Raw genomic sequence first — 24,159 nt, forward strand, 5'->3', positions numbered from 1 at the left:
TAGTGTTGAGAAGAAGAGGCATGCTGCAAAAAGCCCGAAAAAGTTTATTCCAAAGGTAGCGGCAAGCGGTCCCCCCAGCTCCAAGAAGAGTGCCCCCATAGTGCCCTTGCTGCGGCAGCAACCTATGGCCCCTGTCAGCAGCAAACAAGTCGACAAGACCCAGGAAGCTCCGCCTTCTCGCAGTAAGCACCACTTGCTAACTATGCGTTCCTTTTTATATATACATGCTTTTTTTTCTTATACTGCTGGTTCTGGACTTGCTTTCTTCCTTTTGTTTTACAGGTACTTCCCAAGTTTGAGGCAAGGGCGAGAAAGCCCCCATGGTTCCGAGGTGCCGGAGCATGCGTATACTTCAAACACAATTCGCTGGCGCTCGCCGAGGCAAGGGCGCAGACTCAGGATCTGATGTAGTGGTGGTAGCTGATGATGATGACGATGATGGGAGCAATGAAGATGACGCCGTAAGAACTGGGATTAGCACCCATGAGCAAGGGAGCACTCACAGCACGAATGGCACGGATGAGGACCTTGACGAGGACCAGTATTACAGCCGTGATGAGGGCACTTACCCGGATACCTCAGATATGCCTCCCGGACTTGCCAGCAACCCTGAGCGACGCATGAATCCTGAACTGGTATTGGAAGTCCTTTTTTGTTTTGCATTTGTATATACGTCCTGCGTATTGCCTGCTTCAACTCACAATGCATGCCCTGCCACATAAATATATATATTTTTTTTTTTTGCAGGTGGTCCTTACTGCTGTGGGCACGACATATCCTTCTTCAGAGGTTGGCCCTAGTCTTCCTGCTGCTGACGCTACGCAGACTGCCGACGAGGTACCCATTCCTTGTTCTCCATTTTCTATGTCCCGGCCTAGCCTCTTCTTAGGTTACTTATCATTTAAGCTTGCTTTTCTTTCTTTTCCCAGGTTGAGGGCGCTCCACAAGGCGCGGAAAACGTACCCTTTACTCCTCCGACTGATGTTGCTGCCATTGTTACTCCGCATCTTCCAACAGCAACAATTCCTACTTTGGCCCTTCTCGGCATAGCTGCTAGCACCACTCCAGACCTTCCAGCAACATCAATTCCTGCTTCAATCCTCCTTGACATAGCTGCCGGCACTACTCCAGACCTTCCAGCAGCCTCGACTCCTACTCCAGCCCTCTTTGACATAGCTGCCGGCACTACTCCAGACCTTCCAGCAGCCTCCACTCCTGGTGACGTCCTTGATGTGGGTCATCTAATCGGTGGTACCCCCAAAAAATTTTCTGCTGTAGAGTGCTTATCGGAAGAAAGCATGTCCTGGCGAGATTGGGAGACTTCCTTCATGGCGTTCAAAGCTTTCTTCGATGGCGGCGTCAAGATTCTTCGGTCCATCGACGAGCTTCTTCCTCTCTGTTACAGGTTTGATGGGTATGCAACCTTCCTAGGTGCCTTCGTGTACCCAGAAACAGTCGAAGCTTTAAGAAGATTCATGGGTAAGCACGGATGCTTTGCAGAGGTTACGGGTATCGCTTCATCCTTCTCCAGGAGTGCCGCCTTCCGGGCTTTGGGTTTGGTACTTCACGGGGTGGACACCATGGAGCTTTTGGACATCACAAATCACCGGCTTCTTTGCTGGCGAGACGCCATCTGCGAGGCTATGACCCTAGGGTTCCATGTGGATTTTCTCCTCAACTTGGTGAGGAATCTGGCGCGAGCCGTATTTGGGGCGCGAGCTCTTCATGGCATGGGACTGATGCTAGGTTCAGATGAAGTGAAGACTGCGGCTGATGCCTTGAACCTTAGGCAGCAAGAATTGGAGACTCAACGTCAGGAATTACATGATCTTCTTCTTGCGAGAGGCGTCTCTGTCGATGGTGCAGAGTGTGTGACAGAAGCAGCAACCAGGTTGTCTCATAGGGCATCCTCCGTCCTTTTTGGACATTCTCTATAGTTTCATGGTATGTTACACTTCCGATTCCTTATCCCCTCGTCTTTCTTCTTATTGCCATCTCATCCCCTTCACTGCTAGGCTGCTTCTTCCAGCATCATCCAGTTTTGACACATGCTCTTACTGCTCCTTTTCCTCTTGCTTGCAGGTTATTTTCCTTGGGGTCCACCGACCTGGTGCACAATTCTCGTCCCTTTTGTGACAATAGGACGCATGAACCTTCAGCGTGTATAACCTTATTATCTTTTTTTTTTTGTGTTATGGCTGTGTACATTTTGGATAATCTAACGACTATGTCGTTATAATTTTGCAATGTAATTCTGAACCGCTGGGGCTTGCAACAATTTCTGAATACTCGAAACATATTGTAGTCCTCGTATCTCATATATATGCTGCTTGGTTGAGAAAATCTGTCCTTGTGAAACCCCTCCTTTTTTGAGATTTTCTGACAGGTCGGACATCCTTAAAAACAAACAAGGCATATGATGCCAAAATTTTGGTGGGAGTCGAATTCCTAAATTTCCTTTGCATGGCTTGTCTAATTATTAGGCCTGAAAAGCACCTTCTTGTCATGCCTCGAAAGGGCCAGACTAGTGTGCATGGTTTTTACCAAAATTCCAGATGTTCTGCATTGCTTATTAAGAGGGTACAATGATTCCATTGTTCCAGCACCTCAAGAATTGCATGCTCCTTTTTTTTTGTAATAGCTTGGCATATGTCATTTTGCTTAGGCGTGATGCTTGTTGATGATTTGGGACCCCATCCAAGTGGCTTTGGTTGGCATGTTTTACTGCTAAGTGGCGTGTATATATATATTTTTATTATTATTGTTATTATATACGTATATATATAGTATTTGGTGCAAGGTAAGTTTGGTGATACATAAAGGAAAATAATAGTTCAGAGGCAGATTTTCTTTTTCAAAATACTTCTTCATTTTCATTGCAAAGCTCATGCTACCATAATGGTGCATCATACAAGCGTTTTTCAAAATACCAAGTAAGGACATAGAAGGAGTTCATATCCGAAATGAAAAGAAATGCAATAATGAAGGTGCAGACTATAAAATCGACTTAGCAGTAGTACGGTTTGAGCTACATCCCGTTGATGGGATCCGTTAGCATGCCTTCTTTGACAGAGACCAAGCAATAATAGCCGCTGCTGTAAACTTCTTTGACTGCAAATGGTCCTTCCCATTGCGGGGCAAACTTGGAAGGTCCCGATACTTGTCTCCTCACATGCTCGATGACTTTTAGCACGAGGTCTCCTTGCTTGAAGGCTTGCGGCTTGACTATTCTGTTGTAAGCTTGGGCAATGGTTTTGTGGTAAAGTGCTGTTCTTCTTTCGGCTTCCACTCTTTTCTCATCCAAAGCCTCGATATCTAACAAGCGCCACTCCGAGCATGTCTTTGCATCCCATTCAAGGTCATTAACAGCTGATACTCTAGCAGTGGGGATAGTGATTTCGACGGGAGATATGGCATCGGAACTGTACACAAGCAAATAGGGCGAGAAACCCGTGGCGCTCCTTGGAGAGGTGCGGTAAGCCCATAAAGCATCCGGCAGGTGGACACTCCAGCCTCCTTCATACTCATACACCATCTTGCTTAGGATTCTCAACAAAGTTTTATTTGTGGCTTCCGCTTGGCCATTTCCCTGCTGGTAGTATGGCGTGGAACGACGATGCTTGATGCCATAGCCGCTAAGTGTCGAGCTTACTTGCTTGTTAACAAATGGGGTACCATTGTCAGTGACGATCTTGTATGGGATTCCGAATTTGCAGACAATGTATTCACGGATGAAATTTGCAACGGCAGCCCTCGTGGCCTTTCGAAGAGGAATTGCTTCAACCCACTTCGTGAAATACTCAGTGGCTGTGAGGATCCATATATAACCATCAGAAGGCGGGTGGACAGTTCCGATCAGGTCAAGCCCCCAAGTGTGAAAAGGCCAAGGAGTACGCATGTCCTGCAATAACGTGGGAGGCTTGTGACTTAGATTGGCATGAACTTGGCATGTATGATGATCGGTGCATATTTACATATCATTTTGTACCCTTCTAGCTTATGATTTGGTTATGTTTTTGAGTTAAACTTGTGCTTTTAATCCTTTTTGTGTTTATCTTTCAGTTCATTGAGCTTTAGGTAATAATGAGGGCTTTGGATAGTAAATGATGCAATCCATGCATGTTAGGGCCTAATTTGGATGAATGGATGAAGAGCTTAAAGACAAACTCAATTTTGGCTACAGTCCCCTGCCAGCCCAGTTTCGTAGGTCATATTGCAAGCTTTGTTTCAGCAACCTACATAGCTCGGATGAGGCCACATTCTTCATACAAGTTGTTCCAATGGGTGTGTAATATAACATATCCAAAATTCAGCCCCATTGGATAAATATGGAGTCTGTTACCTAGCAAACACAGAGCCATGCTCAGGATGGATTTTATCAGCGCGCAAAATGAGTTAGCAATTTGTTTTGGCCTTAACTTCCTCCTCCGACCTTGGATTGGCCCAAATGATATATGGCTGGAAAGAAGACATTCTGAACTTCACGTTTGAGTGTTTAAAGTCTTAATTTGCTTAAGGGAAGCCCAATTCGTAAGCCCTTGAAGTTGCTGGTCATGCTGACCTCAGGATGAGCTATTATTTCTGGTTGGAAGCTTGGTCATGGTGACATGAAGATGAGCTAGGGCTGCTGGTGGGATTTATTAGTGAAGTGCATCAACCATTTCAGATTTTATAATGGAAGTGTTGTATGCATTAGTGAAGTGCATCAACCATTTCAGATTTTATAAAACAAGTGTTGTATGCATTAGCCATACTTAATTCAGATTTTCAGCTTCCTTAGGCCTATATATAGTGAGGTTTCCCAAGCTTGTAAACACACCCCAAGGGGGGGAGCTCTCAAACACTTCTCTAGAGCTCCCTTCCCTTCTCTCCCTCAAATTCTCTTAGTTTCTCTTTCTAGTTTTCAATTGTTATAATGAGATCTTTGTGCTGAAATTTTCCTTTAAGTCTTTCCAAGTTCTACTTTAATTTTCATTGTTATGTAAATTCTTTTCTTTAGTTTCAAGTTTGATTAGTTTTCAAGTTTCAATTATGATTTTTGTTCTTATTCATTATGCTTATAAGTTAATATGCTAGTTTGAATGATTGATCACCATTTAGGCTTGCATGTTAGCTATCTTGGTTTGAATTAAGAGTAGACACCATACTTTAATTCGAATTGAACTATGAATAGGAAGAGTATGTATGGACATTCGACAACAGGGATTAGATACATGCTTGGTTGTTTAAATTGTTCTTCTATGCTTAATGGGTTCCTAATGCTTAATTTTAGGTTAGACAACAAATGATCAAATTAGGGAATTAGGAACACAAGGTTATGACCACACACCATGGCTTAATCATACATTAGCTAGAATCAATCCGTTAATCTAATTGAACTTGGGAACTTATCTACTTGAGTTAGTTATTTTCTTTCTTCCTTGTTTTATTTATTTCCTTTCTTTTTCATTTCTGTTTTGTGTAGGGAAAATGAATTGGATCATTCAATCACCAATCCTCGTGGGATCGACCTCGCACTTACATATGCTATACTACCAAACGGCTCGTGCACTTGCGAGTATCACAAGTTGAGGATGCAGCTTAATCCATTTTGGTGGAGCTGTATCTACGCAACATATGACACTTCTTCACGAAATTGTACGCATCATTCTTCATAGTGGGCCAATAATACCCGATATTCAGCAGCTGCCGATAGAGTGTTTTCATCCCCTGGTGTTCACCACATTCTCCAGCATGAATTTCCTGCATCACTTGCTGCGCTTCAGATTCTCCTAAGCATTTCAAAGGTTCACCATTAAACCCTTTGCGATAGAGAATGGATCCATCTATGAAGTATCTCTTCAGCATCTTTTTGAGCTTGTGGGCATGTTTAATGCCGCTTGGTAGAACTCCTTCAATAAAGAACGCCAAGTATGGCGCCCTCCAATCTTCCGCAAATGAAATGGTGAATGATTCTTCGGTGGAGGGTATTGTTGCACAATTGGGACAATTGGTTTGGACTTCAGCTACTTGTTTCTTCATTTCTGGCCAATAATAACCTTTGCGTTGCAAGCGTCGATATAGGCCGATTATTGGCTCCAAATTGCAAGTGGCTTCATGTACCTCTCGGAGTCTTCTTTGTGCTTCTGTCAGTCCTATGCAGCGTGTCAGAATACCTCCTGGCAGGCGTCTGTAGAGTTCGCTGAAGATAACCACATAGTCCTTCAAGTCCTTGATGTTGCTTCCCTCGATCAGACTTTCTTTCACGGATTTTCTCCAATCCTTTTCCTCCAGCGGCTCCTCCTGAGCCGTTACTTCAACTGCTGGAACATCCCTTTTTATCACGGTGATGTTGGGCTGTTCTTGGATAAATGAGAGCTTTGACCTCAATGTAGCCAAAGCATCGGCGTATCTATTGGTGACTCCCGGGATATGTTCCAGCAGCACTTGCTTGAAAGAACCGATCAGTTTTTCAGCAGCTGTGCGATATGGTGCCAATGTTGACTCCTTCACAGCGAAGCTTCCTTGTAACTGACTTAGCACCAAATTTGAATCGCCAATGATTTTAATATTCTCTATGCCCATTTCCTTTGCTGTAGATAACCCCATAATGAATGCCTCATACTCCGCCACATTATTTGTGTATGGAAAATTTAGTTTGAACGAGAGGGCCGTGGCTTGCCCTTCGGGGTTGATGAGTACCACACCTGCTCCTCCACCATTTGACGTAGCAGAACCATCGAAGTAGAGGGTCCATGGTTCTTCCTTTGTAACAACAGCCACCGTTTCCGGCAGCTCCCCCAGAATCTCCTTCGAAAGAATTGGTCCTTCTTTTTCAGGAAATAGAGCCAGCATGTCAATCACGGCTTGTCCTTTGATGGCCCTAGGAGTTGTGCATGTGATATCAAATTCGGACAGCTGCAATAGCCACCGTGCAAGACGTCCAGAGAGCACCGATCTCATGAGCAAGTACCTTACGGGGTCGGACTTCACTATGAGCTGTACCTTATGAGCAAGGAAGTAGTGATGCAAGCGCTGCGCAGCATAGACAAGGGCAAGGCATAAAAGCTCGGTCTTTGGATATCTTGCTTCAACCCCCTTTAATTGCCTACTTACGTAGTAAATAGGGCCTTCTTCTCCACCATGGTCATCTTGAGCGAGTAAGGCCCCAACTGTTGTATTTGTTGCAGCTAGATAAAGCTTGAGAGGAAGTCCTGGAATGGGTGCTCTCATGGTGGGCAGCTTAGTAATTATTTGTTGCACCTGCAGATAGGCTTCTTGGCATTCCTTGCTCCATTCGTATGGGCTGCCCTTCTTGAGTAAGGGAGTAAAAACACTCATAGTGGCAGCAAGACCTAAGATGAAGCGTCGAATATAGGACAATCTCCCCATGAAACTTTTCAACTCCCTTGGATTTCTTGGAGGCGCAAGGGAATTTATAGCTCTTGTTTTTTCAGGATCTACGTCTATGCCACGCTGATGCACTTGGAACCCCAAGAATTTTCCGGATGACACCCTGAATGCACACTTTTTGGGGTTCATTTTTAACCCATACATCCGACATCTTTCCAGCACCTTCCTCAGCACCGCTCGATGGCCTTCTCTAGTTTTTGACTTCACCACAAGATCATCCACATAGTCTTCCACCTCTTTTCCCATCATATCGTGAAACACCGCTGTCATGGCTCTTTGATAGGTGGCACCAGCATTTTTAAGACCGAACGGCATGACTGTGTAATAAAAATTCCCATATGGTGTTCGAAAGGCCGTCTTCTCAGCATCTTTGGGTGACATTTTAATCTGATTGTAACCGCTAAACCCATCCATGAATGATAGCAAACCTTGACCCGAAGTTGAGTCAATTAGGATATCCATGTTGGGTAGCAGGAATTCATCCTTTGGGCAAACTCGGTTGAGGTCTCGATAGTCCGTGCATATTCTAATCACTCCGGTCTTCTTTTTCACGGGAACAATATTTGCTAGCCATGTTGGGTGCTTGATTGGCTTGATGAATCCAGCAGCTAACAACTTCTCAATTTCCACCTTGATTTGCTTTTCAATTTCAGGATGAAAATTCCTCCTTGGCTGCACAACAGGTTTCGTACCAAGCTTAATATTCAATGTATGGCTTACCAAGTTTGGATTTAAACCGGGCATTTCCTCGTAGCTCCAAGCAAATACATCTCTGAATTCTCTTAACAAAGGCACTAAGGCCTCCTTCTCCTCATTTGTTAAATGGATGCTGATGGAGATAGGCTTTGGGGCAGAGGGGTCGTCACTCAGATTAATTGCTTCCAGCTGCTCAGCTACGGCTGTTGATCCATCTTGCATGTGTCTAGGTGCTATCATTGGCTCCTGGAAAGCGCAAGACGGGGATGTTTTGTTATTTGGACCCTTACGGCTGTTTGTTTGCATGGCTTCTCCTCCATACTCGGGGCTTTCCCATAGGACACGGTCAAGCCCCCAATCCCGTCATAAGCTCTACACGATGCATCCGTCTGGCAGTGTCACTTTCAAGCATTGGGAATGATTGTAGGCATGGTTGTTAGCTTCCGAGTGTCTCTTTCTTTCTCGCTCAACGATGGTGATGAGTTCTTCATTGCTTAAATCACGAATTTCAGTCCATGAGGGTAGGTAGATTCCGAAATCCTTAGATGGGTTGCTTCCAGCGCCTATGCACTCAGTGTAAAATTTTGCCTCGGAGTAGTGGGCTTCGTCTTTGTTGAACGGCGCTTGATTCCCAAGTATGCGAAATGGCCTTAGCCCAATCCTTCCCTTCACGCACTGATGGTAAGTAGAGACCACAAGTTTATGCTTGTTGAGCCATGGCCTTCCAAGTAAAGCATGATAAGCCACATCTACATCTACTACATAAAACTTGGTAAGCGACCTAATTGGCCCCACCTTCAGATTTACCTGCACGTGCCCAACCGTGATCTCACTTTTATTCCCGAAATCGCTGATGCTTGTTTGAGATTGGACTATCTTGGATAATGGAATACCAGCTACCGTAAGCACAGATAGGGGCAATATATTGACAAAGGAACCTGTGTCTACCAAAGCCCTTCTTATAAACACATTGTTGATTTGTCCCTCCAAATAAAGTGGTCTTCTATGATCCGGATATGGAACTTCCATGTCTTCATCTATGAAAACGATAGCATTGTCATTTCCCAAGAATGACCTTTGTGGTTGAGCAGCGAAGCAATGAGGATTCGACTCCGCAGAGATGTTCATGAGAGCTACAGTAGCTGCTTCTCTTGCTTGAGGCCCAAAGCCAAGTTGGTCAAAGAGTGACTTGAATTTTGGATTCCTTTGGAGGACTTGTGAGGCCGTAGGTCCCTGCTTCAGACCTAGATAACGTTCCATCACACTTGCTTCGGCCTCCGTAAGATTGTGAAACGTTACAGCAGCTGTTTCCTGCGGCACAGACGAAGCCCCCAAGTAGCATTCTTCCGGCATGTCCATCGAGAATACTTCATTGGCTGTGCTATCATCCCATCCATCGGCAAGGGGCCATGGGGTATTGTAGCTGGAAGGTTTCGAATATTTGCACCAATAAGCTTTCTCCATGTTTCCACAAGGTTCCCAAGTAGCCTCGGGTGGCTTTGGGTCATTTTTCCATGGGTGACATAACTCATCGTCGTCGAGTAAGTCATCGGAGCAGGTGATGACAGCAGCTATCTCTTTTCCCCTTCATTTTGGCAAGGGGTCTTCGTCGATGGTTTGCTTCCTGGAGGGAAGCTCAAGAACTCCTTCATGTATTTTAGCATGTAAAATCCTCCTTAAGCTTTGACAAGCTGTGGTTGGATGCCCCACAAATTGGTGATAACGACAGTACCTAGGATCATTCTTCTCCTCTCGGGTGGGGATTTTGTAAGGTCTGAGAGGCTTGATTGCACCATCAGCAATCATTGTGTCGAGAATAGCATGGAACTCTTCGTCTTTGCAAGGTAATGGTGGGTATGTCTCCCTATCCTTTCGCTTGCGTGAGTTGTAGTCACCCGATGATTTATCGTCCACAGCCAATGTTTGATGCACCTCCTTCTTCTCACTCCTCCAGCTTCTCTGTCCAGTTGGTTTGACAGATATACTTGTCTTCCTTACTGCTTCCAGCAGCCGAGAAAATTGACTGATGCCAATGTTTTCCAAATAGACTCTATAATCTGCCACGATATTGCTGATGCAAATTTCGACCAGCACCTCCTCATCCTTCTCATCATAGCAGTCCAAAGCTAGGTCCCGGAACCTGCGTACAAAGTCCACGGGATCCTCCCCATGTTTTTGGCGAGTGTTGTTGAGTTGAGTGGTTGTAACTCTCTCCTCATGCTGGAAGTACTTTTTGCAGAACCTACTGACCAAATCCTCCCACGAACGAACAGAGCCTGGTGCTAGTGTCGTATACCATGTATAAGCACAGTCGGTAAGGCTCTTTGAGAACTCGCGGAGCCGGAGATTATGGTTGCCAGCATGTGGTCCCAAGGCATCAAGGAAACGGTTGACATGCTCCTTCGGGCTCCCTTTCCTCCCATCGAAGAGGACAAAGCTTGGTGTTTCATAGCCCTTAGGATATGGCTGCTGGAGCAAGCTTGATGGATACGGCGGTTGAGGAATATACTTCCAATCCTCTTGGCTTCTACTCAGCTCTTTTTCCAGCATAGCAATGACATCTTCTTGGGTGACAAAAGATGGTCCCTTTTGTTCAGACCCTTTTCCAGCAGCAGCAAACTCCTCTTGTGGGTGTTTCTCGTTTTCTTCGCTTGACTTAGAGACCGAACTTTTCAGCTCCTTGATCGTGTCTACCATCTCCTTCTGACTTTCTCCCATGGCATGGATGGCAGCGATGAGGTCTGAGAGGGTGAAAGCTCCCTCACTTGCACGCCCTTCTTCTCTAGAGGAGGCATTTTGCCTTGATTCCGAATCACCATGGTCTGGCCCATCTTGAGAAGTCATGTTGTTGCTTCTAGTCTTCTTCTTTAGAGGCATTGGTTCAGATATTGGCTTAATCGCTAGCAGAGTCGCCAATTTATGTAGGGGGCCTTTTCTTCTGGCAGCAGGTGGGCTGGGCTGATGAAATTGTCCCCTTTGTCTGAGTTCGAAAATTAAGCCCCAAAATGCTTCGAAAGGGCAGCAAGGCCTTAGGCAGTATTTTGGTTACCTTCACCAACAAAAACAACAGCAACTTACAGATAACTTCTTCAGGCTTGCAGAGAAACTTTTGGGCTTGGCATGAGAGGCATGTGGCATGGGAGCAAAATTATCATGGGTTTAGCACTTTATGAGAGAGAGAGAGAGAGAGAGAGAGAGAGAGAGAGAGAGAGAGAGAGAGAGAGAGAGAGAGTTATGGGTTTCTATGAAGGTCAGGGGTTCTAATGGAAGGGAAGAGAGGTTCTAAGGATGATTGAGGGAGAGTTTTGGGTGATTTTCGTAGCTTCCGGCAGCTTGACAGTGACTCTATCCAAGCTTCTGTCAGTCTGCCAAAACAGGGGAAGCAAAGGAAGATGGGCAAGGATGGCACGAAAATTGCTGAGCTTGCAAGTGAGAGAGAAAGCTTGCTCTCTGAAGGCTGTGGGTTGTGCTGTGTTGGGTAAAAGAGGCCCTATTTATAGTTGCTGGGGTTTGTTCTTCTCCAAGAAACCCTAATGGTTTCTTCCCAACCTAGCTAAGCTCTCTTCTTCCTTTCTTCTCTTCCTTCTTGACTTACCCTATGGTGGCAAAGCCAGCTCTGCCCAATCCCACAAAGTCAGAGATTTTGGGTGCTCCAGGCTTCTTCCAGCGGTTGCCTCAGAGGGGAACTTCCCTTTTCCACCCATCTTTTCCCTCTTCTTTCTTCCTCCTTTCATGGCCAATATCTGATGGAGGAAGGAAAATGAATATGCATGCTGGTTCAGAGGATGGCACCCTCCCTTGTACGCCAATATCCCTTGGTCTTTTTACTGCCTTTACTTGGAACTTGCTCCTTCCATGTGTGACCTCCCAGCAGCCCCCTTTTTTTATGCGGATCCTTTGGCCTTTCGTGGCTTCCTGCTTCAGCCAAGTGCTGAAGGCCTTGGACTCTTTTATTCAAATGGTATGAGCCTTTCAATATAGAAAACCAAGTCATCTATTAAGTGGGCTAAATTCACCAAATATTTGGGCTTTATAGGCTAAAGTAATGGGTTATTTTGGTTGGGCTACCCTAGTTGACTTAATGGGCCATTTCCTCTCTTGTGCTTACCCACATTTGGGTCTAAGAAAATGGGCTTGAGTCCCGAGGCCCCCAAGCGACCTGAGACTTCCATTTTCCGACCCATGGGTGGGCCCCATGATAACTCGTTACCATCCATACCACAATCCTGCTCAAGCAAGCCCCAGGCATTCGAGTGGCTTGGGCCCACTTAAGCTTGTTGTGGGATAATAATTTCCTGCTTGGCATGGTAAGTCGCTTGGCGTGCTTTTTTTAAGTATGACGCTTGGTAGGATAATTGGCACGGATTTGCAGAGCTAAATGCATCTTATAATTTTAATCTCAATTTCTAGCACGGTAGATCTTATTTGGCATGATATGGCTTGCGCATGGCAGACTTCTGTATACTTTTAAACCAGGTCTTTTTCCAATAATATATCGTCTTGGGCTATGGATTTATTCGGGCCCAACCATGGATTTTTTGGGCCTCAACACTTAGCAATTCTTGAAAAATCTCGTTCTCCTAGACCTAGGGTCCAAGGAAGTTTTGGTCACTCATCCTTGGATCTAATCTAAGAGTTGAGAAAAAACTGATTTAAATATCAATTTGTCATTATTTTATTACTTTTACTGTACAAAATATTAATTTAACTTAAACAAAAACAAAAACTTAAAAAAAGAAAAAAATCACTCCAACCAAAACACGCTCTCTCTCAGAAAACCAAGAACATGTTCTTCCTCTATTATCTTTCACAACTACCTTCAACTCTGGCATTGAACACAAAAATCAAGAACACGTGCCGTTTAAGATTCACTCTAATTCTTATTGGTAATCTATTTCATCTCTTGATTTAGATTCAAATATTCAATTTTTTCAGAAACAAAAGAAAAATTTATTGACCCAAATCCGGAGCCATCAAGCCATCCCTTCACACTTTAATGTGGTTGAATTTCAAGGACCCACAACCAAGTCACTTTCATGTTGTTCTCTGCCTTTGTGATCAATTTTATGTAATTGTTAGATTTAAATGATTCATGAACCTAGTTTGGGAAAACTTCAATTTTTAACAAACAAATTTTGGGCTTTTTGTTTTTATAGTTCATGAACCCAGACTGGGGTTTCTGCAACTATATTGTATTTTCATGAAAGGTTCATGTTTTCTTATTCACTAGGCGTGAAGGAGAAAGATGATTGGCTTTGGAGATGAGTTTTTTGTTCTTGTTTTTCATCTCTCATATTAAACTCTTCTTTTTTTCAAAAAAAAAAAATTACTTTTATTATATTGACACACCCACCCACATTGTTTTGTACTTTTTCACCTATTATCCATGACAACTCAAGGGCAATTATTATTTATGTGGGATTAATTTTATTTTTATATATGAGATTAATAAATAAAAATTTGCTAAGTATGTATAAAAAATTCTGAATATTTTGGTAATTTTCAGAATTTGTTTCGATTTTTAAAATTTTTTCGGCTGATGTCAGCTCCCTTAGGCAACAGCTTGGGCTATCTTGCCTCGGGCCTTGCCTGGGCTGGACGTCACCGCTGGAGCTGATTTTCGAGAGCGGGGCCTTTTGCCTGGGCTGGGCTGTCCGCTGGAACTACTCTTACGCGTATCCATTTATTACCCATCCCACCTCTTGGAATCCATTCCTCCAAAAAAATCCTCTCCGAATCCAATATCTTCCTTCCCCTTATGCCAAGAAAGCAAGAATCAAACTCATCAGCTATAGCACCCTCCCTCATGTGCCCTTGATTGCTCGTCTGCTGTCGGCGGTCAGGTACTTTTCTGTAGCAGCGACGTCGTCTATCAGGTACTGTGCTCTCCTCCGAAACTGAGTCGTTAAATCTTTCGATTAGTTATGAAACGAGACAGTCTTACATTTATTTTCATTCCCGCATCTAATGATGATTTTGCATTCAACAGGGTGCAAGTTTGGCTATCCAGTCGATTTGTTAATTGCCGATGGCCAGCTCTCTACAACGCTTCTCCAGCCGTGCTTGTGTTTCTCGGACCACCATTGTCCAAGGGTCAAAACCATTCCTGGTGGACGCATATGTCGAGGTCAAACCTGGTGAGGTCGGGATTGTCCCTAGCATTCCAGAAGAACATTGTCACCGTGAGGTACTATCATAATCTTTTTCTTTCCAAAATTTAATTTGATCAACTTATATTTTGGCCTACTCTTCAATGGGGCATACAATTCCTTTTGTTTTGATGGAGTAATCTTTTGTGTGTTAGGGAAACAGTTTTTGGTATGCCAATCCACTTGGGGCATTTGCGAAAATTGTTATATCTGTGTGAAAATAACAAATCTTGGAGTCTGAACTTGTTCTTTTTCCATGAAACCACAAGTTTTTCATAGTCACCACACCATTTTCTACTTTCTCAAAATGGACTGTGCTTGGTAATATCTGTTACTCTTTTCTTTTTCCTTTTAATTCTCATATTGGCATACATGACAGGTTGTAATAGGCTCACCTGCTAGGACTGCAACTCAACAAGGATCAGGGTAAGTTTGCGAGATCGAAGTATGTCCTTTTTGCTGTTTACTGTTTTCATTTCTTTCGTGTTGAATATTTGGGTTTTGGGGTATTGGAATTTGCTTTGGGGTGTTGAATGTTCTTTTGTGGTTAATAGCAGTATATAGGTGTTATCCTTTTTGCTTAACATAATCTTGTGCACCTGGAGCTATGAAACTTAAGATACAGTCTCATCATGCATTCATCTAATGGCTGAAAATTTGTGTAAAAAATGTGATGCCACCCACTAGAATACCACTAGAATATGTATGGATGTATATACATATTATGATAATATATATTCTAATGATGAAAAATGTTCTATTTCCAGACTGTCATATGCATTTGTCTTCAAATATACGTCTGGCAGCAGAACATTATTCCTCTAATATATGTTTGTATAATTGTATATAATATTAGGAATACCATATTGAGATTTTGCGCAGTAACAATAATCAAGCCACTCTTCTTAAATTCAGTACTGAGACCAAACTACTAGACATTTAGAGTTTTTTTCCTTTCTTTTTGTCATATTTGACTTTGAGATTTTAACTGCAACCTTTTAAACTATCCAAAACACTTGAAATAATATCAAAGGTTCCTGAATTGTCCAACGTAACCACAAAAGTTCTCTGCAGGTCCTTATCAAGATTTGCTACTGCTCTTTCTCGCCCTTTCAGCACAGCCACTATAGCAAATGAGACTCATACTCAGAAGCTTGAGCGCATTGCTGACGAGCTCCTCAACCTCACAAAGATCGAGAGGCACGATTACTCCATCCTCTTCAGGCTGAAAATGGGCCTCAATCGGTATGGCCCGGCAATCTCTGGAATTGGCCCGACATCTTCTGAATCTGGGCCTGCCTCCACGGATGCCAAGGCCGTTGAGAAGACTGCATTTGATATAAAGATTGAGAAGTTCGATGCAGCGGCAAAGATCAAGATCATAAAGGAGGTTAGGACTTTCACTGACTTAGGACTGAAGGAGGCTAAAGAGTTGGTAGAGAAGGTCCCTGTTGTGGTGAAAAAGGGCCTGACTAAAGAGGAGGCAGGGCCCATTGTTGACAAGCTTAAGGAGTTGGGCGCTACTGTGGTATTGGAATGAGATGAGTTCTATTCTTTTGTTTTGCTTTTTAGTTTATTTTATTTTAGTTTTTCTCTCCCCATAGATTAGTGAAAATGAGTTAAATGATAAATGGAGACAATATTTTTTAGAGTTTGTTGAATTGGGACTCTTATGTTTAGGTTTAGGATGGTTCCTAATTTTTCCCTCCACCTAATGGTTTACTTTTGTTCTTGTCTTTCATATGATCCACCCTTGTTCTTATTGTTATATTATCGACCTAAAAATATGCAGATTTGCTGAGAAATGCTATGTTTATGGCTATTTTTGAAGTTCTCGTCAAGATTGGGATTTTAGGACTTATGCTTGAAGCCTGTGATTAGTTTGTGTCTGGTGCTTAGTTTGTTTAATGGGACTCCCACCATTACACAAGGACTAGGGATCACCATATAGGCTGATTATTTCACTGTCACAACCCTCTTGGACTTATAATTTATCGCATACAGAACATTGAACTTTTTCTTTTTTTCTTCATGAGAAATAGATGGATTTGGTTTGGTGGATTGTCTCAGCTGCTCGTAATTGCCAAGTTTACCATTTTCGGATTTACGTATTCTTTTTATATTTTATATTACGGTTTGAACTTTTAACCCCTTCTAACATTGTAGAAGAGAAACAGTATGAGACTAATAGCTAGTTGGTGTGGCATTTAGGTATTCAAACATGCATATTATCTGGAGAAAGAAGACGAAAATCCAAACATGGGCAAGCCAATTTTTGCTTATCCATGGTGAATACAATAAATCCAGGAACTTCAAACATGCATGTGAAGAGATCTTTCAACCCTTTTCAGCATCATGCCCACTTCTTTCACTCCTTCAAAGCAGCAAAGATGCTCATTTTGGGAGAGCATGTTGGGGCTGAGGTGGGGTTAGCCTTGTATTGTCATAACTAAAACTTATTCAATTATAGTTTGATCAACTTTTAATAGATTTTTATCAGCAATGGTCTCTGAACTGTTACAGACTATCAATTTGGTCCTCAAATTTCGAAATCGCTCTATGTTCTCAGGCTCGGATGTCATGCATCAATTTAGTCCCTGCTGCCGTCAAATTTGTTTTCAACTCTTTGTTAAAAACGATTGCGAGCGGAGAACACGACCACAATTTTGAGTGTAAAATGGCAAATTAAACATGTGAAAACACAAATTACAAAACAAACAGATGACATCCCAGCTTGAGCAACCATAGAAGTAAATGGAAGCAAAAATCAAGAAGACAAATAAAATTTTATTCGACGAATACCGTATAAGTAGTCCACACAAGTACAACTGTACAAGAAACTTATTATTAATGCAAATCCCAAACTAATTAAGCTCTTAAGTTGAAGGTCAAGTGAACCAAGCTGTTAAATTCTTTAATAAAATCATATGACAGAAAACTAAAAGTAAGCTGCATCTATTCATCTGCAACAACACTGACTTCATCTTTCTCCAGCAATTCATAAAATGACCTGGTCTTCTTCTGCAAATCCCAGTGATACATTTTCCAAAAGCTCCCAGCAGCAAAAGCAGCCACAAGACCAAAACACATCTCCCTGATCACGCTTGGTCCTTTCAGGGTGGGATGAGCAACCCTACCTGCCATTTTTCACTTAAATCTGCAATTTCAAAAACAAAACAATAAAGTTAATTATAAAGTATTATCATTTCCCTGATTTTCAATCGAATCTTTCATAATTAAGCTTTTTATCCCCAAATTGCTTGTTAAGGTTGATTGTACTATCTCTCTAAATCAAATCAAACTTGTGACAAGAAAATTTGTTTTTAATTGAAGTTTTGTCCCCCCAACATAATGCTGGTCATGATAAATTACTTTGTTTCAAGCATGAGCATGTAAGGAACAATGACAGAGTATGAAAAGAAGAAAGAAGAGAAAAAAAAAAGGAGCGAGTGGTTTCAGGTTTGAATCTGTGTGTGAGAAAACCTCTTCCCCTTTCTAACTTTGGTATAAATAAATAAATAAAAGAAGAAGAAAAGAACCATATACTCATGTAGTTCATCCAATTTTACAAAATAAAAGAAAGAAAAGAAGAAAATCACAATACATAATTATTCCCCATTTTTTCTCAATCATAAACTATCAATAAATGCCAAAGGTGTGGTGGATTCCCCTCCCCCGCATGGCACCCAGTATCAAACCCCAGTGGGATTTCTTTCCTCCAATGTAACCCCTAAAAAAAACACTATCAATAAATGGTGAAATTAACTCATGAATTCGCAATTATCTAAAAGAAAAGAAGGATTTATTCAAAGTTCCCCCCATCAATAAATGCCAATGGGTTCCCACCACAGTGGTGGTGGATTCCCCTCCCCGCATGGCACCCAGGATTAGGGATGGCAATGGGTCGAATCGGGGGTGGGTATGCCATTCCCATCCCCATCCCCGTTAAGCTCTTTTCCCCCATCCCCACCTTCATACCCGCAATATTCATATCGGGGATTCCCCATCCCCACCTTCATTGGGGAATGGGTTCCCCGACCCGCCCCATTATGGAAGAGAAAACCAATATATAACTACTTTGTTGAAAAAAAAAATAGTACGAAGGCAAGATATAATATATACTTATTAGACAATATAAGAATGTTTATATATGTATTGGAATTTAACTAAATAAATAAGTAGTGTGGCTTAAGATTTGTATAAATTATATAAGTACATAATATAATAATAAAAAACTTAGTTGGTACAATTACTTTAATAGCATATTTATATATACTATAAATATATATACCTCATCAAAAAATTAATATATATATATTCTAAACGGGGAGGGTTCAGGTCGGGGATTAAAATACCATCCCCGCCCCTCCCCGAACACCATACCCAAAAAATTCCCCCTACCTATCCCCATACCCGTTTTTTGTCCTTCATACCCCCGTGAAGACCCCGTGAAGACCCTTACCCATGGGGAAAATTGCCATTCCTACCCAGGATCAAACCCCAGTGGCTCCAATGTAACCCCCCCAAAAAAAAAAACTATCAATAAATGGTGAAATTAACTAATGAATTCGCAATTATCTAAAAGAAAAGAAGGATTTATTCAAAGTTTCTTCTAGCCTTGCTCATTTTGTTTATTTGTTACTTACAATCCTTTATATTTTAATTTTCTAGCAGTAATTCTGAATTTCCACTCTTCTAAGCAATAGAAACAAATCAACAAAGTTCATAATGAGTCTTTAAACATAAAGAACACCACCAACCATGCGGCACAGATTCGAAAACCCAGACAACCAATGAATATTTGTGTAATAATTTGGGTTGCTAAATAGGGATACATCATACTAGAAAACAAATATTAATGATAATATACACACATAAATCACCTCAATCTACCAAGTGCATAAAATTTAATCAATTCCTCTATAGAGTGCTTGTGCTTAGTGTGATTTGATTTGAGGACATGAAATAGAAATTTGATGCAAAACACCAAACAAGTTCCTAAAAGCAAAGGCCCCATTTTGAACAAAAAAATGGACAGCAAAATTAATAAACCAGATTTGTATTTACAAAATTGGAATAAAAATCAGATGGGTAGAATCTTGGAGAGAGAGGGAGAGAGAGAGAGAGAGATACCTGAGGAAGATGGGAAGAACAAGCAGCTACACGCTAATTTCACCTTTAACCCAAAATTAATTCCCTTTTTGGTTAAAAACTTCAACTCAATATTACAAGTAGATTTATAGGCTAGTTATCAGAAATCCCCAACTGACTGGCTAACTATTAGTTACCTAAATACCTAGTCAACCCCTTCATTATAGGCTTGAGATATGAAATTTCTGTTTTAAACAGATGATATTTTTGTAAATAACATTATCTTATATTTATATTTTCATTCAATAAATTGGAATTATATCGTCTTGAAATAGCATGAAATTTATATTTTCATCGAAAACCTGTCATCATGAGCTTCTTTATTTTAATTTTAATTTCTTTTAAGAAAACATTTATCACACGTATCTGAAATATGGTAAATTAGGAGAACATGTTGTTGCTTCGCTGGTTCATCACATTCCTTGCAAAAACAGAGACATAATTGTATTTCACAATAAATCCCCACGGCATGTCACGTGTTGTTACAAATCCACTAAAATGAGCACGAGTCTAGGATTGACCATTCAGAATACAGAATTTAGATGTACAAATATTATAACTTGGATAAACTCGGTGCACATGTACGTCCTGCTAAAAGTAACGTATAAAAGCAGACACACTGAATGCCAGTCTCTCTCTTAGAGCTAGAATCGCAGCATATGCTTGTCATCCTTTAGAGCCAAAAGGTACAACTGTGCAATGTAATGAAACAAAACACAAATTTTGGCCTTTCATCCAAAAATGACGGATTGGTCTGCCTCAGAAAATGTACAAAGTTGAGCTGCCTGCTGTTTGGCTGATCCTCTTCTTCCCGTTCGGGTTGGGTTGACCCAGAAGTATAGTAAGAAGGAATGGAACTACTGGAGAGTCGTCTGCGGTTCAAACTTGGACAAAGACGACTTAGTGTCGAAGCGGAACACAAGCCACCTTCCAGGCTCAAGGTTAGCACTAAAATAGGCACGCTGAATATGGTAAACTTGTGGAACTCGATTTACAGTGTGCTTATCATCCTTTACATTAAAATGGTAAACTTGTGGAATAAAATCCAACACAACTGGGTTTGCAGGGAAGAGCTAGGTGTATTAGAGATCAAGTAATCATATGAAAAAAAAGTTTCTAACCTTAGGCATCCTTCAAGGTCGATATTAGCAGGGGAACACATCCTCATGCAGATTTCTTTAGCCAGTTCATTCCTGCAATTAGTCCACATTTAATTCGGTCTAGCCAAAGTAACATTGCAAATAAAGCAAATAGAACCATTGAGACAGTAATGCCTTCTAAAACAATCACATTATGACAAACAAAACATCTAATCATAGAAAGATTTTGCAGAAATTGGCCAACTCATATCAAGAAAGCTGCAGAGTCTGAGAGAAGAATCTAACTATATCATCTTTAAAACTTTGGCAATGTTGTTACTACACCTAACCAAAATGAAGCCATTTTTCCATAAAATAAGAAAAGATAATGAACTAGAATACATTACATCATCTTCTTGAAAAGCAGTAAGAAGTCACCACTCACCAGCATGCCTTTCTTGACAACATGCTATTTTCCAACAGCAAAACTGGTTAAGCCAACACAGGAGTTTAGCTTTAACCAGAGCCAGTTACTCAAATTTTCAAAATCCTTCAAAATTCAATTACCATTCCCTTGACTTCAAAGCTATAGGTCACGAAGTTCAATTTCTTTCATGCTCTTAACAATGTCTTCAACTCTTACAGAGATATATTCAGCATGTTCCTCAAGGTCCTTGAGAATCATGCATAACTGTTGTTGGAATGCTGCAGATCGCTCTCTTTCACGCTGGAGCTCATCATATAGATCCTGAATTTTTTTATCCTTCTCTACCTGCAAATATGTTGTACAATTCAAAATTAGAGGCTACTAACAGGGTTAAAGCAAATTAGAGAACTATCTTGGAATAACACTAATTGAGCAAAATATATTGTATTATGACGAAGCTCATTGGAACCACAAGTTAATGAGCTTACATAAAAACGGCGTGCAATTATTAGCGTAACTTGTATATTCTTTCTTATCGTAATGTTCATCCAGTATATAAACTATACCCTACCTAAATTCCCAGACCTGAAATCACCTAAGCTATATCTTCAAACCAATTTACCTTGTCGACCAACCCAAACATGACCTAATAAAAATAATGAAAACCATATCTTAAATGACCGAACAAAGAGCAATTTGACCACAAGGGCAGTTTCGAAACGATTCCCTGAATAATTGACTTAGATGAGTAGCTTCTATTTGCACCCACAAACTAGCTCAACACACCAAGCTTCTACAGATGATTGATAATGAAAAAAACAAATTAATTTCATTGATTGACAAGCTTCCTTTTCCTAATCATGTTCAAGGTACGGCATCAAAATGGATGGATAGAAGGATACTTGCCATTTGCAAGTACCATTATAAGTGCTTCGAACTCAACTGTCCACCTAAATCTTCTCTTTGGTAATTAGACTTGTTTTAATATTAAACATATTAACCCTAATAGTCAAACCTATATTCACACATACACGACCAAGCACTGCACTGAATAAGGTGTAACTGTTTACTTAGCAACTTGCACCTGCAGTAATATCATCACTGAGCTCTGTATTCTTAAATGAAATTATTCTTTGTGTATATTGGGATTCAGTTCATCGGACCACATGTTACTTAGAGTTGCAGTCCTTTATCCTAAGCAAAATATCAGCTTTTTTCTTTTCTTCTATTTTTAAGCAGACTTTAAAGTAGAATCTGTGAAGACCCAGTGGACATCTAGTGAATTGGCTACAGTGCAAGTTTAGAGTACATAATAAGGCACATCATATCACTGTCAACCACATGTTAAATGTTATGTACAGGTTACAATGCCTTACAGTATAAATGGTAAGAGACATAAAAGCCAACTGTTGAAAGCTAAAGTTAGAGAATGCATCAATAACTTCCAGAGAACTGATGAGCTTTGTGCTTGAGAAAAGTCAATCAATTAAACTAGCAAGATCATCCATACTAAGTGAAGATAGCAAGTTAGCAACTGAAGAACAAGGTAGATATGATAAGTGTGTAGAAGCAGTAATAGTTGTATAGTGCAGTTTTTGTCACATGAATTATTTTTAAGGTGAATTCAACCTAGCATACTCCTGCCTGAAAAACAGGACAGCTTCAAATGAATCCTTACGTAAACAATTCCAGAATTGAAAATTAATATACTAAGTTGCATTGAAATTCATAGCAAAACAAAAGTTACATCAAACGAATCCCTAAAACTATTTGTTCAGTTATATCTCAGACATACCTCGCTGAGTATATTGACGATTGGCAGCTCCCCAGGAAATTTAGAATGAGCCATTAGTTTGTGGTTGTGCTCTCTTATGAACTTGGTAACTATCCATTTTCCCTCATCCCTTGCTGCCAACCTTATCATGGCTTTGCACCCTTCTCTTGTGATTGGGCGTGGAGGAAGAACCCTGTCTTTTCGAAGTGTATGCTTTGCGGCACGAAAACCTTCTCTTGAACAAACAAAGTCCCGGCCTATTATAGCCATGTTCTTTAACGAGTGTCGGATTCGATTTGTTCGAATGGAGAAACCTGTACGCTTCGCATATTCATAATAGAAATCTCTTGCATCATCCAATGACTGAAAACTCATCCCAGCGGATGGTTCCATTGAAATCAGACCATCATTTACAAAATTGCAATGCTGCAGTGGTATGTCATCTTCCACAGAGTAATTATGTTCATGACAGCTCTCAAAAGTTTCATCATCTGAACCCCCATCACTGTCTAGAAATTGATGTCCACCATCACCACCCTCCATTGTATCCTACTTCCTACATATTGTGGTAAGGCAATAAGAACAAATGGGGAAAACAGAAAGCCCATGTTTACAACTTTGCAATGCTCAAAACTATAAATCGACACCAATCTGATAATCTTCACAAAAACCCAGAAACAAAAATGAAAAACAATTACCTAAACTAGATGTTTCCCGCAAATAAAAAACCGCAATTACCGAGGAAGGCTGAAGCTGGATTTGATCAAAGCCTTTGATGGCGTTTCTTGCTTTCTTCTCTGTTTTGCTCGAGTGCCAGGTATTGATCAGAAGAAAAAGCACGAATCTCAAGGCAGGATGCTGGGGGTTACTAAGGGTAAATGCATAGGCGTGGTTCCAAGTCCAACTACAGCAAAGATGGTGATTGGTGTTGACTGAGGAGGATTTGGGTTTTCGCAATGCCTCACGGCCTAAAATTCACAAAAAATTCATCATAACTCCGAAAAATTCAACTAAAAGATGCTACAGACTCTTTGAAACATTCGCTTTTCATTCTATGAATTCAATTTTACCCCATTAAAAATTTCATTCCTTTTTTTTGATAAAAAGAAGAAAGAATTTTATTAGATCAACAAGAACAACAGTACAAAGGACACAAATTGTAAAGGCACGTGACAGATATAGGTAAAACTTACCCAATGACCTGAGCAAGCTGAAAAGCTAAAAGGATATGGGAGAATATTTACCCGAATCTAGTCCAATGACATTAAGGACAAAAACTAGCTGCTAGCCGGTATGACTCTCTTAGAGAGACTAAGAACACTTAAGAAACTCAACTAATAATCTGAAATCATAAGAGAAAAAAACACAGAAAACTCGTAGAGTTTATGGACATTATTGAACAAACTAAACCAAAATAAAAAACTAAAACAACGCCCACAAAAGGAAAACCAACTGCCGCTAATCTTTCTTCAGGACATGACATAGAGAGCG

The 24,159-nt window shown here is 41.1% G+C and overlaps 4 protein-coding genes across 8 annotated transcripts; 1 reads left to right on the forward strand and 3 right to left on the reverse strand.

Moving 5' to 3' along the window:
- Positions 1–3,028: 3,028 nt before the first annotated feature.
- Positions 3,029–8,328, reverse strand: LOC110746361 (uncharacterized). Its single transcript, XM_088247333.1, has 2 exons — positions 5,632–8,328; positions 3,029–3,901 (listed from the first exon to the last, which is right to left on the reverse strand). Exons 1-2 carry the CDS (start codon positions 8,326–8,328, stop codon positions 3,029–3,031), a joined length of 3,570 nt encoding a protein of 1,189 aa, XP_088103459.1.
- A 5,477-nt stretch (positions 8,329–13,805) lies between these two features.
- LOC110752136 (uncharacterized) lies at positions 13,806–15,987 on the forward strand. Its single transcript, XM_021952740.2, has 4 exons — positions 13,806–13,964; positions 14,078–14,275; positions 14,617–14,663; positions 15,312–15,987. Exons 2-4 carry the CDS (start codon positions 14,117–14,119, stop codon positions 15,775–15,777), a joined length of 672 nt encoding a protein of 223 aa, XP_021808432.2. The 5' UTR covers positions 13,806–13,964; positions 14,078–14,116; the 3' UTR covers positions 15,778–15,987.
- A 1,017-nt stretch (positions 15,988–17,004) lies between these two features.
- LOC110746362 (cytochrome c oxidase subunit 5C-2-like) lies at positions 17,005–19,528 on the reverse strand. Of its 2 annotated transcripts, none has more exons than XM_021946580.2 (2): positions 19,371–19,528; positions 17,005–17,394 (listed from the first exon to the last, which is right to left on the reverse strand). In XM_021946580.2, exon 2 carries the CDS (start codon positions 17,379–17,381, stop codon positions 17,193–17,195), a length of 189 nt encoding a protein of 62 aa, XP_021802272.1. In that variant the 5' UTR covers positions 17,382–17,394; positions 19,371–19,528; the 3' UTR covers positions 17,005–17,192. The 2 variants fall into 2 exon arrangements, with proteins under 2 accessions (XP_021802272.1, XP_021802273.1); XM_021946581.2 differs by lacking the exon at positions 19,371–19,528 and adding an exon at positions 17,842–17,966.
- A 330-nt stretch (positions 19,529–19,858) lies between these two features.
- Positions 19,859–23,760, reverse strand: LOC110752125 (protein FAR1-RELATED SEQUENCE 11-like). 4 transcript variants are annotated; one of them, XM_088246724.1, is made up of 5 exons: positions 23,367–23,759; positions 22,690–23,224; positions 20,913–21,239; positions 20,510–20,581; positions 19,859–20,336 (listed from the first exon to the last, which is right to left on the reverse strand). In XM_088246724.1, the coding sequence occupies exons 2-3, from the start codon at positions 23,209–23,211 to the stop codon at positions 21,054–21,056; spliced, it is 708 nt and encodes a 235-aa protein (XP_088102850.1). In that variant the 5' UTR covers positions 23,212–23,224; positions 23,367–23,759; the 3' UTR covers positions 19,859–20,336; positions 20,510–20,581; positions 20,913–21,053. The 4 variants fall into 4 exon arrangements, with proteins under 4 accessions (XP_088102850.1, XP_088102851.1, XP_088102848.1 ...); XM_088246725.1 differs by having other exon boundaries at positions 19,859–20,581; positions 23,407–23,760; XM_088246722.1 differs by having other exon boundaries at positions 19,859–20,581.
- Positions 23,761–24,159: the final 399 nt, after the last annotated feature.

The sequence above is a fragment of the Prunus avium genome, chromosome 1, assembly GCF_965620075.1.
Source record: "Prunus avium chromosome 1, drPruAviu1.hap1.1, whole genome shotgun sequence".
Lineage (NCBI taxonomy): Eukaryota > Viridiplantae > Streptophyta > Magnoliopsida > Rosales > Rosaceae > Prunus > Prunus avium.

Excerpts from the sequence above, each read along its gene's own strand:
- LOC110746361 (XM_088247333.1), bottom strand. The coding sequence starts at position 8,328 with ATGATAGCACCTAGACACATGCAAGATGGATCAACAGCCGTAGCTGAG. Across the intron at positions 3,902-5,631 it reads AGAATGATGCGTACAATTTC|GACATGCGTACTCCTTGGCC; the intron begins GTGAAGAAGTGT and ends ACGTTATTGCAG.
- LOC110752136 (XM_021952740.2), top strand. The coding sequence starts at position 14,117 with ATGGCCAGCTCTCTACAACGCTTCTCCAGCCGTGCTTGTGTTTCTCGG. Across the intron at positions 14,276-14,616 it reads AAGAACATTGTCACCGTGAG|GTTGTAATAGGCTCACCTGC; the intron begins GTACTATCATAA and ends CATACATGACAG. Across the intron at positions 14,664-15,311 it reads GCAACTCAACAAGGATCAGG|GTCCTTATCAAGATTTGCTA; the intron begins GTAAGTTTGCGA and ends AGTTCTCTGCAG.
- LOC110746362 (XM_021946580.2), bottom strand. The coding sequence starts at position 17,381 with ATGGCAGGTAGGGTTGCTCATCCCACCCTGAAAGGACCAAGCGTGATC.
- LOC110752125 (XM_088246725.1), bottom strand. The coding sequence starts at position 23,211 with ATGGAGGGTGGTGATGGTGGACATCAATTTCTAGACAGTGATGGGGGT. Across the intron at positions 21,240-22,689 it reads TCGTCAATATACTCAGCGAG|GTAGAGAAGGATAAAAAAAT; the intron begins GTATGTCTGAGA and ends ACATATTTGCAG.